We start from the raw sequence: 13505 nt of genomic DNA on the forward strand, positions 1-13505 counted from the left end.
ACAAGGACCCTCTATGCAGTATGCCCCAGCAAATGATGAGAAGATGAGCCAGAGGCCTGCCAGGAGATGACAGTGTCTCTGCGCAAGAGTGGGCTAAGCAGCTGCTAGGCAAGCAGAGTTCAGTGACTGGGGAGGGGGTCCCCAAGTACACTGGGATGCAGAGAAAGAACCCAAGAATGAACACGATGCTGATCCTTGGGTAAAAATAAAAGAGCAGGGTGGGGAGGGGCTTTCGAGTATCTGCAGGGTTTTCTCTCTTAAAAATAGATCAGAAAGAAACAGCACAATGTCAGCATCTGAAACCTTCTGGGTGGGTGAGTGCAAGGTTGCCGTTACACAATTGTTTCCCACTGTGTTGGGGGAAAAAAAAGCTTTTTAGAGTAAAACATTTAAATGGGAGATATTCTATAAAAACGCTTTTATTCTGGGAATGAAGACAGCTAACATCTGGGGAGGACTCACAAGGGGGAAACCAAGGCACAGCACCTCACTTGCAGTGCATGCTTTGAGGAAGGGGAGTCAGGCCTGGAGCACCCATGGCCAGACACCAGTCAGTGTTACAACCACTACACCATGCTCACGGTCCTGGAGGGAGGACAGGGGAGGGCATCTGGACATGGATGGATGCTGGGGTCGATTTCTGGAGACTGAGCAGGAGATGGGAGCCTGCTGACTTACCTTTGACTCTAAGCCTTTATGGGCTACCTTGATCTCTTACAGGTGAGCACGTGGTACTATTTTTATAAGTGACTTTTAAGAGAGCAAGAAGCTAACAAAATCCTGAAGCAGCAGGGGACCTCCTTCCCCAGGCTGAGGATCTGTGTTCTAAAACCAGTGGCTTCCACTCCCTAGGCAGCTGCCCATGGCAATTGTGGCCCTGGAGGCCATTGGTTTTTGTTTGTGTTTGCTGGTTCCCCTATCCCTTGTCCTCATTGCAGTGACCTTGCCTCCTGAGGCAGGTGGTCACATACCAGATGATCTGTGTAATCGGTCCAGAGGTGACTACCTTCCCCAAGCCCAGTCAATCACAATTCCCTCATCAGGCTCTTGTCTCCCAGAAATTCTTTCCTCCTGATCCTGGACCCAGAATGTCAGTTGCTCGGGCCTGCCGACACAGGGTGACTCAAGGACAAAAACTCCTTCATTCATACCGGATCCTGTCATCTCAAGCCAAGCTCCCACAATGCCTTGCCCATTTGGTGTGGTTGCAGTCACATGGTAGGGGGCAGTGTCTCCTCTGAGTTGGAATCTAGCCAAACAGAAACCCAGCTTCCCAGGAGGAAAACTTAGGGCTCATATCCTTCAGTGTTAGGGATCCTGAAGGCTAGGACCCAGCACTGCCATCTGCCATGTGTGTCAAGCAGGTTCTTGACCTCTCTGTGCCTCAGACACATTCCCAGGACTCCTACTTCCTCACAGTGATGCCCTGAGGATGGCACCAACCAGACCCAAGCACACCAGCAATCAGGAAAATTAACACCATGAAAACAACGAATGCTCACTACCTGCAAAGTACATGCTTACCAACGGTGCTAAACTCAGGAGACAGGCGGGCAGGCGGGCAGACTTCCTTCTGGGGTCAGACTCTTTCTGGACTCTCAAGAATAAAAGTCCCACCCCCTCTCAAGGCCTTCAGCTGAGGCTACTAGAGAACAATGTGAAACAGGCATGGGAGGGAATAGGGGCATTCATCCCCTGGAAAAATTCATTCATTCATTCATTCATTCATTCATTCACACAGCCTGCTCTGCTCTCTGAATGAATGCCATGGCTCCTAGGTGCCTCTCGATCTTCACCCTTCGTGTGTGGAGGTACAGTGGTAGCTCAGTGATGGTCTGGGTTCTGCTGCCTCCCAGTCTTTGCTCCCGTGTTGGCAGCCATCCCTGTCGAGCTCTCCTCAAATAATTAAACCTGGGAGTGTAATCTGAGTTTTGTTGGGGCCCCAACTATTTGACAGTAAACCTTTTTTGGTACCCTGGACCCTTGTCTGATAAAAACCTATTCTGTCAAGGATGCTGCTCAGTGTCTCAGTGGCCACCTCCATTCCACCCTAAATCTCTCTACCCAAGCAGGTCTCTCCAAAACCACAGACTTCAGACCCCAGGAAGTGAGACGGAGGTGGCTGTTTTCATCTGATGGACAGGCAGCCTTTGGGAACCACACGGGTACATCTGGGTTACAGGAGCTTCCATAGAGCAGGGCAGTGATTTCTGCACACCAGAAAGGATACCTGAGAGTGTATTTATAGAAAGATACAGAGACACGGACAGGCAGCATCTACCTAGCCACAAACCATTTGCTGACGGCGAACTCAGGTTTCACACCCTCCGTCACACAATGGTGCCATCTTGGGAAACCACGCTTTTTTTTTTTTTTTTAATGTGGCTGCTTCTCTCTGTAGTTGTTCCCAAACTGAGAAGGCTGGCTACAAGGACAATCCTTAAACACAGGTGCATCCTTCAAAAGCCAACGGGGGGCACAGGAAGAGAGGGCGCTTCCACACTGTGCATGGCAAAGGACAAAAGAAAGCACAGGGTTGGCTTGGGCCAAGGGCTAGTTCCCTTTAGATAGGGGAGGCGGTAACTCCCGGAAACACAGCTAAGGTGTCTAGGTTGAGGTGTCAGAACACAAGGGGAGAGAGGGCGCAATGGCAGTCCACTGACATCTCCTGTAGCGTGTTACAATCAATTAAGGGCAAAGTTGAACCAGATAACACTGAGAGGTAGCAGCTGTTGTCCTCTGGGGCTCTTGAGGGTCTCCGAAGCTGGATTAGGCAAGGGTGCTCTCCTGGAAGAACTGAAGTGGGGGAGTTGAGCCCGGGGCTCCTGTGGTTTGGGGAGATCTGTGTAGACCCTGCAGCTGGGGTGGCCCAAGGACCCTTCCAAACCCAGAGTCACTCCTTGGGTGAGTTACATGATCCCCACGACGTATAAATTAAAGTTTACTTCTGTGTTTCCATATGTCTTCTACATGAAGGCTGGCTAAATATTAGTGGAGTAACAATAATTATTAATAACAATAATTGCCATAATAACAATAATTAATAGAATAATAATGCCTTAGGGTGTGGGCTGGGTCCTTCCCGTGGTAGCCTGCTGGGGTCTAGGGCTGATAGAAGTGGTGGTAATGGTGGTGGTGTTCGTGGTGGTGATGGTGTTCATGTCTCTGGACGGCCTGCCCAGCCTGGCTCTCGTACACCACCACGGCAGGCAGCTCCCTCACCTGCTCCCGCCCCATGACGGTGGAGCCTCCTGCAGCCAGGGGGCCCTGCAGGCCCCGGCAGCTCGCCTGGCTCTCCTTGGCTCGATGCTTGTGTTTCTTGTGCCCCAGGGGTGCCAGGGTGGGGAGGAGGGCTGGGCTGGTGGCTAGATGGGCAGAGGGGGAGACAGTGTGGGTGGTGGGTACCAGTGGGGGCTTGCTTCTTGCACCTCTGGCCCCGTGGCCCATACCCATGTTCTTGCCCTGGGCCTTGGGGGACCTCACAAAGTGCTTGCTCCCATCCTGAGTGCCCCGGAGCCGTTGCTGGAGCTCTGATGCCTTGGCAAATGGGGTGTCAAGGAGGTGGAAGGAGCCTGGGTCCACACCTTGGGGCCTCCGGTGTGGGATGTGGGCGGCTTCTGGCTCGTGGGAGCGAGAGCGAGTGGGGTTGGAGATTCGAGGGGGCAGCTCTGACTTCTGGACCACCGAAGGGGAGCCTAGGAACCAATCCAACAGATACTTCATGAGCACCCACTGTGTGCACTGGGCTACCCTGGGTTACCAGGTACCATCGCCTCTCTGTCTGAGCTACCAGCCCTCTAATGCTCTCGCAGTCCTGTAGGGAGAGACATGTTCCCATCTGCTGAGAGGTGAGGAGAGAGAAGGAAGGGACTAAAGGAGGTGGGCGGAGCATTCTAAATAGATAAAGGGAAATGCAGGGTGAACTCAGAGAGAGCTCAACATTAAGAGGAAGCAGGACTGGCACAAGGTCAGGGGGCACAGAAGCTGGCAGAGCAGCACATTCCTGGACCAAGCAGCCTCTGGGGCTGGGGCTGGGGCTGGGGCTGGGGCTGGGGCTGGGGCTGGGGCTGGGGCTGGGGCTGGGGCTGGGGCTGGGGCTGGGGCTGATGTGGGCCCGGGGCTGGGCTGGCTTGAGCGGGGCTACTGCTTTTGCTGGATTCTCAGCCTTCTCTTGCTCTTGGATTTTGCCCAGCTTTATCTAAGTATTGCTTTGATTTTTGAAAATGTCTTCAGTCTTTGGTTAGGGGCTCTGAGACGAGCCTCTGACCTGTCCAGTAGAAAGCTACCTATCTCCCCAGTCCTTAGGGATCAGTGGCTACCACCAAGCACTGTGTGTCCAGACTATGCCCCACACGGCGGCCCCTTACCCGGTCCAAACTGAGACGTGTAGTTCTCTATCCCCGCCAGGTCTAAGTAGTGGTTTCTCCTCTCAATGTTCTCATCCACGCAATGGTGGTAGCAGTCTGGCTGCTCCAGGTGGCTGTCACCCTGGAACCTGTGACAAAAAGGACATTATGTAGGAAGGCACAGACCCTGAGGCCGGCTGGGAAGCCATGAGGCCAAACCGGCAGCGTCATCACTTCTTCACATTTCCTGCGACTTGGGAGAAGGGATCTGAGGCAGAAACCTGTCTGTGCCTTCATTTCCCAGTGCCTACCACAATCTGCCTCACCACTGCAAGGTCTGTTCAATGCCCCCAGCCCCACCCATCTCCAGCCAGCCTGGACCCTGCCACCCAGCCCACTGCCCACTTAGCATGGTCTGTCTTATCCACGCTCACATGAAGGACTAGCCGATCCCTGGCCATGCCTTCTTTGGCACAGATGTTGAAGATCCCCACGCTTGCCTGCTGCCCTGCTGCTGCTGTTAGGCACTTTTCTTTAAACATCCCTCCTTCCCTCTGTGTATGCAGAAGTGACAACAGGACAGATAACTGCAGATCTATAAGCTCTTACTCACAATTCTGAGAGCAACCTGCAAATGGAGGTTTCCCATAGCCCACTGAACAGCCAGGCCATCTTAAGGGACAGGAGGCTTGGAATTTTTGTCCCTCTGCTGTGATGGCCTATGCACATACTCCCCAGTAGAAATCCCAGTGTGTTAGACCCCCAAGGTGCTACCCTAACTATCTACAGTGGAAATACATCAGGCATACCCAATACATGCTGAATCCAAACCACATGGAGAAAATCTAAAGAATTTTTATATGGAATACAGTGATGAGCTATATCTAGGGTTTGGATTTTTTTTTCCTGTTTTGTTTGTAAATTTAGAGTCTGATTTGTAAATCTGTGCTTTCTGAAATAAATCCACGGCCCCTGCGGAGGACCCAGGATGGAACCTGCTACTCAAAGTCCTTCAGATGTACATATCCAGCTGGCGCTCAATGCATGTTCACGGGCACACAGCATGTCATACCTGAGTGGGGCTCGCTGCTTCTTCTCCCAGCCACGCAGCTCCTCAGCGGGTTTGGTGTCTGCTCGGGGCCTTGTGCTCTGCAGATCTGAGTCCCAGAAGTCCAAAAGAGACTCGTCAGTGCCTCCTCCAACTCGGCCAGGGCTTCCTGGCATTGTGTCCTCAAAAGCCACTCAAAGTAGTTCACAACAGCTCTGCAGCAGGGTTGCCCAGCAAGGAGCAAACTAGTTGCCTGTCCCACTCACCTCTCCAGATTCATAAGCTGCCCTCCTAAGCCTGGCCTGCATCCTCTCCAGTCTCAACTCTATGCCTTTGCTTACACTGGGCCTTCTTCCATCTGTGATTCGGTCCCCTCTCCCTCCCCAGAGGCCTAGTCCTTCAAGGGTTTGCTGAAGCCCTGCAGTGCACCAACACCAAGCAACTGTCTAGGTAGCTGGGTCTTTCCCCACCCTCCCAGGCTGACTTAGATCCTCCCCGTCTTTCCCATAGTGGGCACTGCTCTGCCCCTCTTACCGGTATGGTTGAAAAGGACGCTCCTCTTACTCTGACTCCCGTCAGGGGCCACGGTGAGCTTCACCCGCAGTGTCTTGCTTGATGTGGGGGAATGGTTCACAGAGGAGTCAACCACTTCATAGATGGTATGCAGCAAGCTGGTAATGTCCTGTTTGGGAGGAAGCAGACACCCTGAAGACTTTAGCCACGGTGTCCTGCCACCAGCAACCTGAGAGCTGGGGACCACTGCTGTGCTAAAGGCCCCAGCTCCTTCAAAGAGAGCTGGAGGCAAGATGGTGGGCATGGGGAAAAAGCCCCAGGAAGAAGGAATGAAGAGCTGGGGAAAGAGGAGGTAAACTCATGAATTCAGGGTGGCTTGTGAGCCCCTGGACCCTTAGCAGGCTCTGTGGAACCTCCCTAGATAGCCTTATCCAGGTAAGGGAAGAGTTTACAAACCAGTTCTCAACGCTCCTAGGTGAGAGGCTCCCAGGGAAGCTACATACCGTGCTCTTAGAGGGAGAAATAGAAATGTGATTATGTCCTTACACTCGACTGGACTATGCCCCTGCATTCCTCTGCAGGCATCCCCATGGACACCATAGCAGGATTCAGTGAGCGATGGAGAGAGGGAGGTTGCTGATGGTGACGGAGGAGGGGCATGTGGGAACAGGTGCTGCTGTTCTGTGGCTCCTGGAACTCACTTGCTCTCTCCCTGGGAGAAGGCAGCTGTCCACTGACTAGGAAGGGAGTTCTCACCAGAACCATGCAGGCTGATACCTCAGCCCTAAATTCCAGTCTCCAGGATGTGAGGAGGTCACTTTCTATTGTGGAAGTCCCTCCACCTTGGTAGTGTGACGTAAGCGGCACTGAAGACAAACTGGTCTGTGAGAAACCTGACCAAGTGTGTCATCTGGGCCTGTTACCTATTAAACTGGAATGGGGCCTCCAGCAGTGTTCTCTGAGGAGCCTCAGAGACTTCTGACTGGGGTCGGGGTTACAAGCACCCCTTACTAGGACTTCTGTGCTCTGGGTCTCTATCTGTAGTCAGCTGTCTGAGGGGCAGCCACTTCCTTAAAAAAAAAAAAACACTGTATCACTAGGCACACTCAACAGTTATCTTGGCCAGCAATTCTTCATAAATTCTGACATACTGGGCCCCTCTTCTACCTTCCCTCAGCTGAGGCAGAGGTGACTGCAGCTATGCCGTAGCCAGGCTGATGTGTGATGGGTAAAACGTATGTAGGGTCTATGGTGGGGTGGGGGATAGGTGTACCTGTGAAACATGGTGGACATTGCTCTAGGCTGACTCTACAGGATGAGGCCACTCGGGGGACCCAGAAAGCCAGAGTCTTCTGAGAAATATTCCAAACCATCAATGCTGACTACTAATTTAGGTTTTAGCAAAAGCCTCTGAAAGACTAGACCATGAGATGTGGAGACAGATTGTGGAGGGCAGCAGTTTGAGACCCAGCCGCCACTGTTCACCACCCCTGCTCACTCAGCTGTCTCAGTTCCTCCTGGTGAGACTACACAGGACTCCTTTTCTCCCTGTTCTTCCCTGGGCTCCCTGCAGAGCCATGCCATCCATTCTCAGACCTGTTCTTTCTTCAGGAGATGATGGTGACATCATCATGATGGAGGTGACAAACAAGGAGACTGAGGGCCACTGACAACATTCTTCAAGTGCTGTATAGCTCAGGAGCTGAAGAGGCAGCTTTGCTACCATCTGGCACAGAAATGGGGGCTGCTACAGTTTGTTTCTAAACCAATGCAAGAAAGGTGTGGTCTTGGGGTAGCTATTGGGAGCTTTTAGGGAATACACTTTTAAAGGCCCTTGTGGCGGGCCTTTAGGTCACTGGAGGCATGTTCCCAAAGGGGACTGTGGGACCTAGTCTGCTCTTCTTTCTGGCCTCCTTTCCAGGTTAGGGTTAGGGTTAGGGTTAGGGTTAGGGTTAGGGTTAGGGTTAGGGTTAGGGTTAGGGTTAGGGTTAGGGTTAGCTTTGTCATGCACAGCTGCCAGATTATGCTGACTTGCCATGGGCCCAAAACAACAGAACCAACTGATAACAAACTGGAGTAAGCCTGTTCTCTCTGTAAGTTGAATAGCTCAGTATTTGCTACAGTGACAGAAAGCTGACTGACATAGGTGACCACCACAACTGCTTCCTATGTGATTGAGAGCCCAGGTTCACAAGTTCAGACCTGGAGGATTAGCCCAGACATGGGTTCCAGACAGCAGATGCAGTTAAGGTAGAAACCTGTTTTCCTGAGCACACCAAAACATGTATACTCACACTACAGAGAAGAGAGGGAGAGATAGGTACTGCAGGTTTAAAAAAGGCATTTGTGGGTAGAGTTGAGGAGACCCACCAGACAGGGGCCTTAACTCAACCAGGATCTCAGCTCTTCAGAAAGAAAACACAATCCAAATGTTCACTTCAGGCCACACAGGCCCACCTCTCATGGACAGCCTTCCTTCCTTTGGCTCCTTCCTCTCATCACCAAGGACACAAGTGGCAAAAGAGATACGAGTGTCTGTCCATGTCTCTTCTTGCAAGGACTTTGCAGTAGGGGATGCACACAGGACGCCCCTAAGCATCTCTGAGCTGGGAAGAAAGGAAGAGGGCAGCCACCCAGGGCTGGCCATCTTCACTGTGGCTTGCATGACACAGATGGTCCTGTTTGTCCTGTGACATTCAGGCTGGCTGGCCGGGAAGCCAATGAGATTTGGCTCTGGACCGAGTATGGAAATTCTGAATGGGAGGGAATCCTGAGAGGGAGGGATCTGGGCTAGAGCTGACAGTGCCATAAAGAGTCTGCACAGAAGGAAGAGATGGGAGAGGGACCATCCATGGGTAAGGCTTGGGCCTGCTTGCACATACTGAGCCTCTGGATTCAGCCACACTTGAAGTAAGCCTCCCAGAACTGAAACTCAGAGATGCATGAGACAACAACGCATTGCTCTTGTTGTTGCCTAGGACGGGATGAACTATGGCTGTACCACAGGCTCCTCTTCCTACTGGTTTCTCATGTCCCCTAAGTTACAGCCTGTGACAGAGGCATGCTTTGTAAGCCAGATCTCCCTCCAAGTACGTAAAGATGACTTCCTATCTATGCTGTGGAAAACCTAATACTTGTCCCACCCTGGACGGGATAAGGAGATACAGAGGCCAAGCACCAATACCTCTGGAGTCACTGGCAGGCCCACATGCTGGGCTACAAGAGGACACAAAGCCCACCCACCTGGTCGTCTATCTCCACACAGGTGCCAAACACCATCTCTAATAGGCCTCGCCTCATAATGCAGGCCTCCTGGAGAGGCAGAGGGAAGGCCTAAGCCTGAGCCGGGCTAGGCTTTCCTGGCACCCGGATGGAATCTGGGTTTCTTGCAGGGCCTTAAGTACCTACTATATCTACTCTGCAAAGGGGCCACAACCGGTCTCCTTCGGTTAGTAACCAGGGATCAGCTGCACAGGCAATCCTCCCTAGGGCAGCACATTGCCTGGCTGAGGACAGCTTTGCATGGGCTGTCCCTCTGAGAAGCTGTTTCCCAAACCACTGCTCACTTCTGCCCCATCAATTGCCAGAGCGACACATGGAGAACTGACCCTGCTAAGTGCTCCGCCTGGTGCAGAGGCAGAGGCATAGAGAGGGTGAAGGGGCCTTGGGGAGGGGTTGTGGGAGGACTCTGAATGGGGAGAGGGTGCCTGGGACCAGCCGTAGTCACTGCTTGCCCCTGTTCTGTGTGGCCTTGGGGGCTCATGGAGGCAGTCAAGGATGGCTGCTAGAGCTTTGGGACTGCAGAGAGAAGGACGCAGGGGGAAATGGCTGGAACCTGGGGTCCTCTCTGGTAAGGCCTTGGACTTTGCCACTGTCTGCCACCTCTCCCTGGAGGGGTACCCCCAGTCCCAGTCTTTGTGAGGTGCCAGGACACTTCCAACAACCTTTCACCACAAGTCCTTTCCTAGCCTTGCCCCTATCAGGCAGGATGAGGGGACAGCAGACTCAGGCTAAGGCCAAGCCCTGTGCCTGAGGGCTGCCACTGGGCAGGAAGCACACTCACCTCACGGGTGACTTTGCCATTGTTGTCGAAGTCATATAGAGTGAAAGTCCACTCTTGCCGGCTGTCCTCCTCCACAGAGACATCACACTGCAGCTCCTGGACAAACAGACATGTGGCTTGTTTAACTGTCAGCCAGAGCATCACTGAGGACCCCCTGGTAAGGCCATGAGCACTGCTGGCTATCCCTGACCCTGGCGAAGGGAGACTAAGACATGATCAGCCAGGGAAAGAGGCCAGAGCCCGGGCAGGGCATACAGGACCCAGGGCACAGGTAATCTCTAGTGTTCAAAGACAAAGGAGACGCATGGACTCAGACAGGAGACTGGTCTTACAAGGCAAGCTTCAACTGGGGCTGAGAAGCTTTGGGAAGGCAACAGGGACCAATGACTTGGGACACCAGGCAAGACCTCAGGACGAGCAACCGAACTGGGCAACAGCAGGCGGGACATGAAGAGGTCAAACTCCAGAGTCTGCCCAGACTCCTCCTGGGATGTGTTTCTGATGCTTCATTTTCCTCTCATATAAGTGACAGAAAGTGGTCATCTCCATCCTCTATCCCATAAAGTCGTCAGAATAATTATGTCCTTTGCCATGTGGCCATTCATCAGCTCAGAGTTCCCAGGCCCCCTGAAGTTATGGGGACAGTCCCCATACTCCCACCTCAAGTGTCTGCTGAGGGCAGCGCTTCGCTACAGGGCCAGGCATCAAAGACCCAAGGTGACCTGGACAATGGAATGACACCCATGCCTCGGCTCACAGAGCATGGAGACAGGCCTCTGCACCACGTGGGATAATAGCTGCTGACTGGAGTGTGCATGGCAGACAAGGGGTTCCTGCTTGCAGTGGCCGCAGCCCGAAGCTGCTTCCCTCTCATTCTCAAGTGGACCATGCTGAGTTCAAAGCCAGCCTTCCCTCATCTGTGACATGCTAATCTGACACCTGCCAAGCACCCACCCCTCCTGAGGAGTATTTGATGTGAACACATACACACACACACACACACACACACACACACACACACACACACACACCTGCACATAAGCACCACACACTGCGTTGGCTAGCTATGTCATTTTGTCTGTCCTTGACGACACTGCTCGCAGCTCAAGGGCAGGAACCAGGAACCATACTTATTTTACTGTTGTTCTCCTGGCAAGCAACAGGGCTCCATTAGCACCGGGGGTTACCAAGCAAGGTAACCCACTATTTACTGTAGAATGGGAGCACCAAAAGGTCCCAGAACCCCCAGCAGATACCCACAGTCCAGGGAAGGCTGGAATGGGAAGGGCCTTGGCCTGAATTCACAGCTTTGTGCCAACAGTGGAGCTGTGCCCTGTGGCCTCCGAAAGGGAGGGACAGGGAAGGTGTGAAGCAGTGAGGGCAAGGGATGCCAGCATCCTCCGCTGATCTGGACCTCACTCTGAGCCCTCACTCTGTGCCTGGTGCCTGAGAGGAGCAGGAGGATGAGTGGATAGCCACCCCCCCCCCTTGTGTTGTTCACGTGGTTTGTAAATGGAGGCCCAGATAGAACTGGGGCCCTGCCCAGGGCTCCTGCCTTAGCTTCTTACATACCATAGAAGACCCCCCCACACACACCCCATATGTCCCAGGTCAGCCTCTGGGGAGGTGAAAGGGAAGCTTTGAGGACTCGGAAGATCCCATAAGAGGGAAACAGGCCCAAGGACCAGAGTTCAATCTCCCCGTGTGCACTCATGGGGTCCTAGTGATGTGTACTGGCCACCACTCATGTGGAGAAGCTGTGGCTGAAGTGTCATGGCTCAGGGGCAGCAGGAAGGGTCTCCCCCAGAAGCAATTATCCACATAAGAGGTGAGAACTCCTCCCATTTAGATGGGCCTCCGTTTCCCCCTTCCCGGACACTGCTGTCAAGTCACAGCCCTCAGAAGGAAACTCACTTCAAACTTGAGCTGCTTCTTGGAGGCCTGGCCGGATTCGCTCAGTCTCTCTATTCTCTTCTCATCTCCACTACCTAGGCTGTCCATCTTCTCAGGCGGCAGGGCCACTGCGGGGAGGCACAGGGAGAGAAGAACAAGTCGGGATCAGGTGGCTGTGCTGTGTCCTCAGGCCAAGAGTGCTGGCCCCTCCTGCCCTGCCTATTGGCCGTGCTCCACATCCTTCCATTCTCTGGCCTGGTGATGCCACAGGCTGTCCTGGAGAAAGCCTTTGAGGTGCAGTCACACCAGTTACTCAGGTTTCTCTGTAGCCTCTCAGACTCCTACTTGGCCCCAGCTTTCTAGGCTGGGTAAGTAGCCTATAGGCAGATTCAGTACTTTGCAGAGACTACCAACCACTTCAGCAGGGTAGGGCACACAGAGACGTATTTGGGATCCCAGGGACCACAGCCTTCTGTATTAGCTGCCTCCTAGTCCAACACTGGCGCCCTCAGAGATGCAGACGTGCTTAGTGGGTAGAGCGGAGGGAGAACTGAATGAAGAGTCTGAGGGCGGGTTTATGTGCACATGTTGAAGGACATTGGCCTCTTGAGGGATTGCAATCACCCTGACCCTTGCCCTTGGCCTCCGCTCACCTGGAGTTCTCCCCTCTGCCAAAGGACATGGTCTTCTGTGTGCCCGCCCTTCAGGAGCAGAGCAGGAGTATGAAGTGTAGGCCCATCATCCTAGACCCAGAGCCCAGGTGATGGCTTCCACCATGTAACAGAATGTCCCAGAGGAATCCTATGACCCTTCTTGTATGACACAAAGAAGCTCCAGTGTACTGTCCTAGAAGATGCTCCCACCTCTTCCCTCCTCAAACGCCCCGTACAGTGACTTTGTTGTTGTTCTATTTTGTAGGGAAACCAATGGCGGAGGGCCCCTGACCTAAGAGGCTGGCATGCCTGGAAGACAGTAAGGAGACCTGAGACGGCTTGACCAGACTGAACTGTCTTGGGAGGTTAGGATCCTGGTGACAGGAGGCACAGCCTGGACACTGGGGCTCTGTCCCCACCTCATTCGATCCATATATCCCAGTACTGCGATGAGCACCCAAGAGCAACGGCTGGGGGTGGGGAGTTCAGTGGGGGAGGGGCACACCGCCTTTCTTAGTTCATATTCTCCAGGTCAGAACTCTCTTCCTGGCAGCTATCTGCAGCAGTTCATATGGTACCCTGGAACCAGTGTTCACAGCCTGGGCAACAGGCTCGTATAGTACCGGGTCCCATAGCCCTCATCACTGGGCTATGAATTGTGTCTTCACTGGGACCTTTTGAAGCAGTTACTACTATTAGCTCCATTTTCTAGATGGAAAAACCAAGGCACAGGAACAGTCTAGGTTCCCAGAGACTTGAGCAGCTACAGACAGACCTGGGGCAGTAGTTAATTCCCCAGGGAGCTTCTCTCTTCTCTCTCTTCCTGTATCAGCACAGCTAGGACCCGCAGGGCCTCCAGCCCACGATGCCAGAGAGGACACAGCTCCCTAACGTCTTCAAGGGTGCTGACTGTGGAACGGTCTGTTATTGCAAAGTAAAGCCAAAGGAGCACATAACTAGAAGGGCCACCTCCTCAGAAAGCTCCTGGG

General features: G+C 53.2%; 1 protein-coding gene across 1 annotated transcript in view; it reads right to left on the reverse strand.

The window, feature by feature from the left end:
• Window positions 1-403: 403 nt before the first annotated feature.
• Nkd1 (NKD inhibitor of Wnt signaling pathway 1) overlaps window positions 404-13505 on the reverse strand; it is a 73718-nt gene continuing 60616 nt past the window's right edge. Inside the window, exons 5-10 of the mRNA XM_021170100.3 lie at window positions 11885-11991; window positions 9971-10066; window positions 5929-6076; window positions 5419-5503; window positions 4368-4495; window positions 404-3695 (exon numbers count right to left, since the gene is read on the reverse strand). Of these exons, the coding sequence (XP_021025759.1) occupies window positions 3103-3695; window positions 4368-4495; window positions 5419-5503; window positions 5929-6076; window positions 9971-10066; window positions 11885-11991 (1157 nt within the window). The 3' untranslated portion in view covers window positions 404-3102. The remainder of the gene's footprint in view (window positions 3696-4367; window positions 4496-5418; window positions 5504-5928; window positions 6077-9970; window positions 10067-11884; window positions 11992-13505) is intronic.

This window comes from Mus caroli, unplaced genomic scaffold (genome assembly GCF_978045245.1).
Source record: "Mus caroli unplaced genomic scaffold, Mus_caroli_1 scaffold_10, whole genome shotgun sequence".
In the NCBI taxonomy this organism is placed as follows: Eukaryota; Metazoa; Chordata; class Mammalia; order Rodentia; family Muridae; genus Mus; species Mus caroli.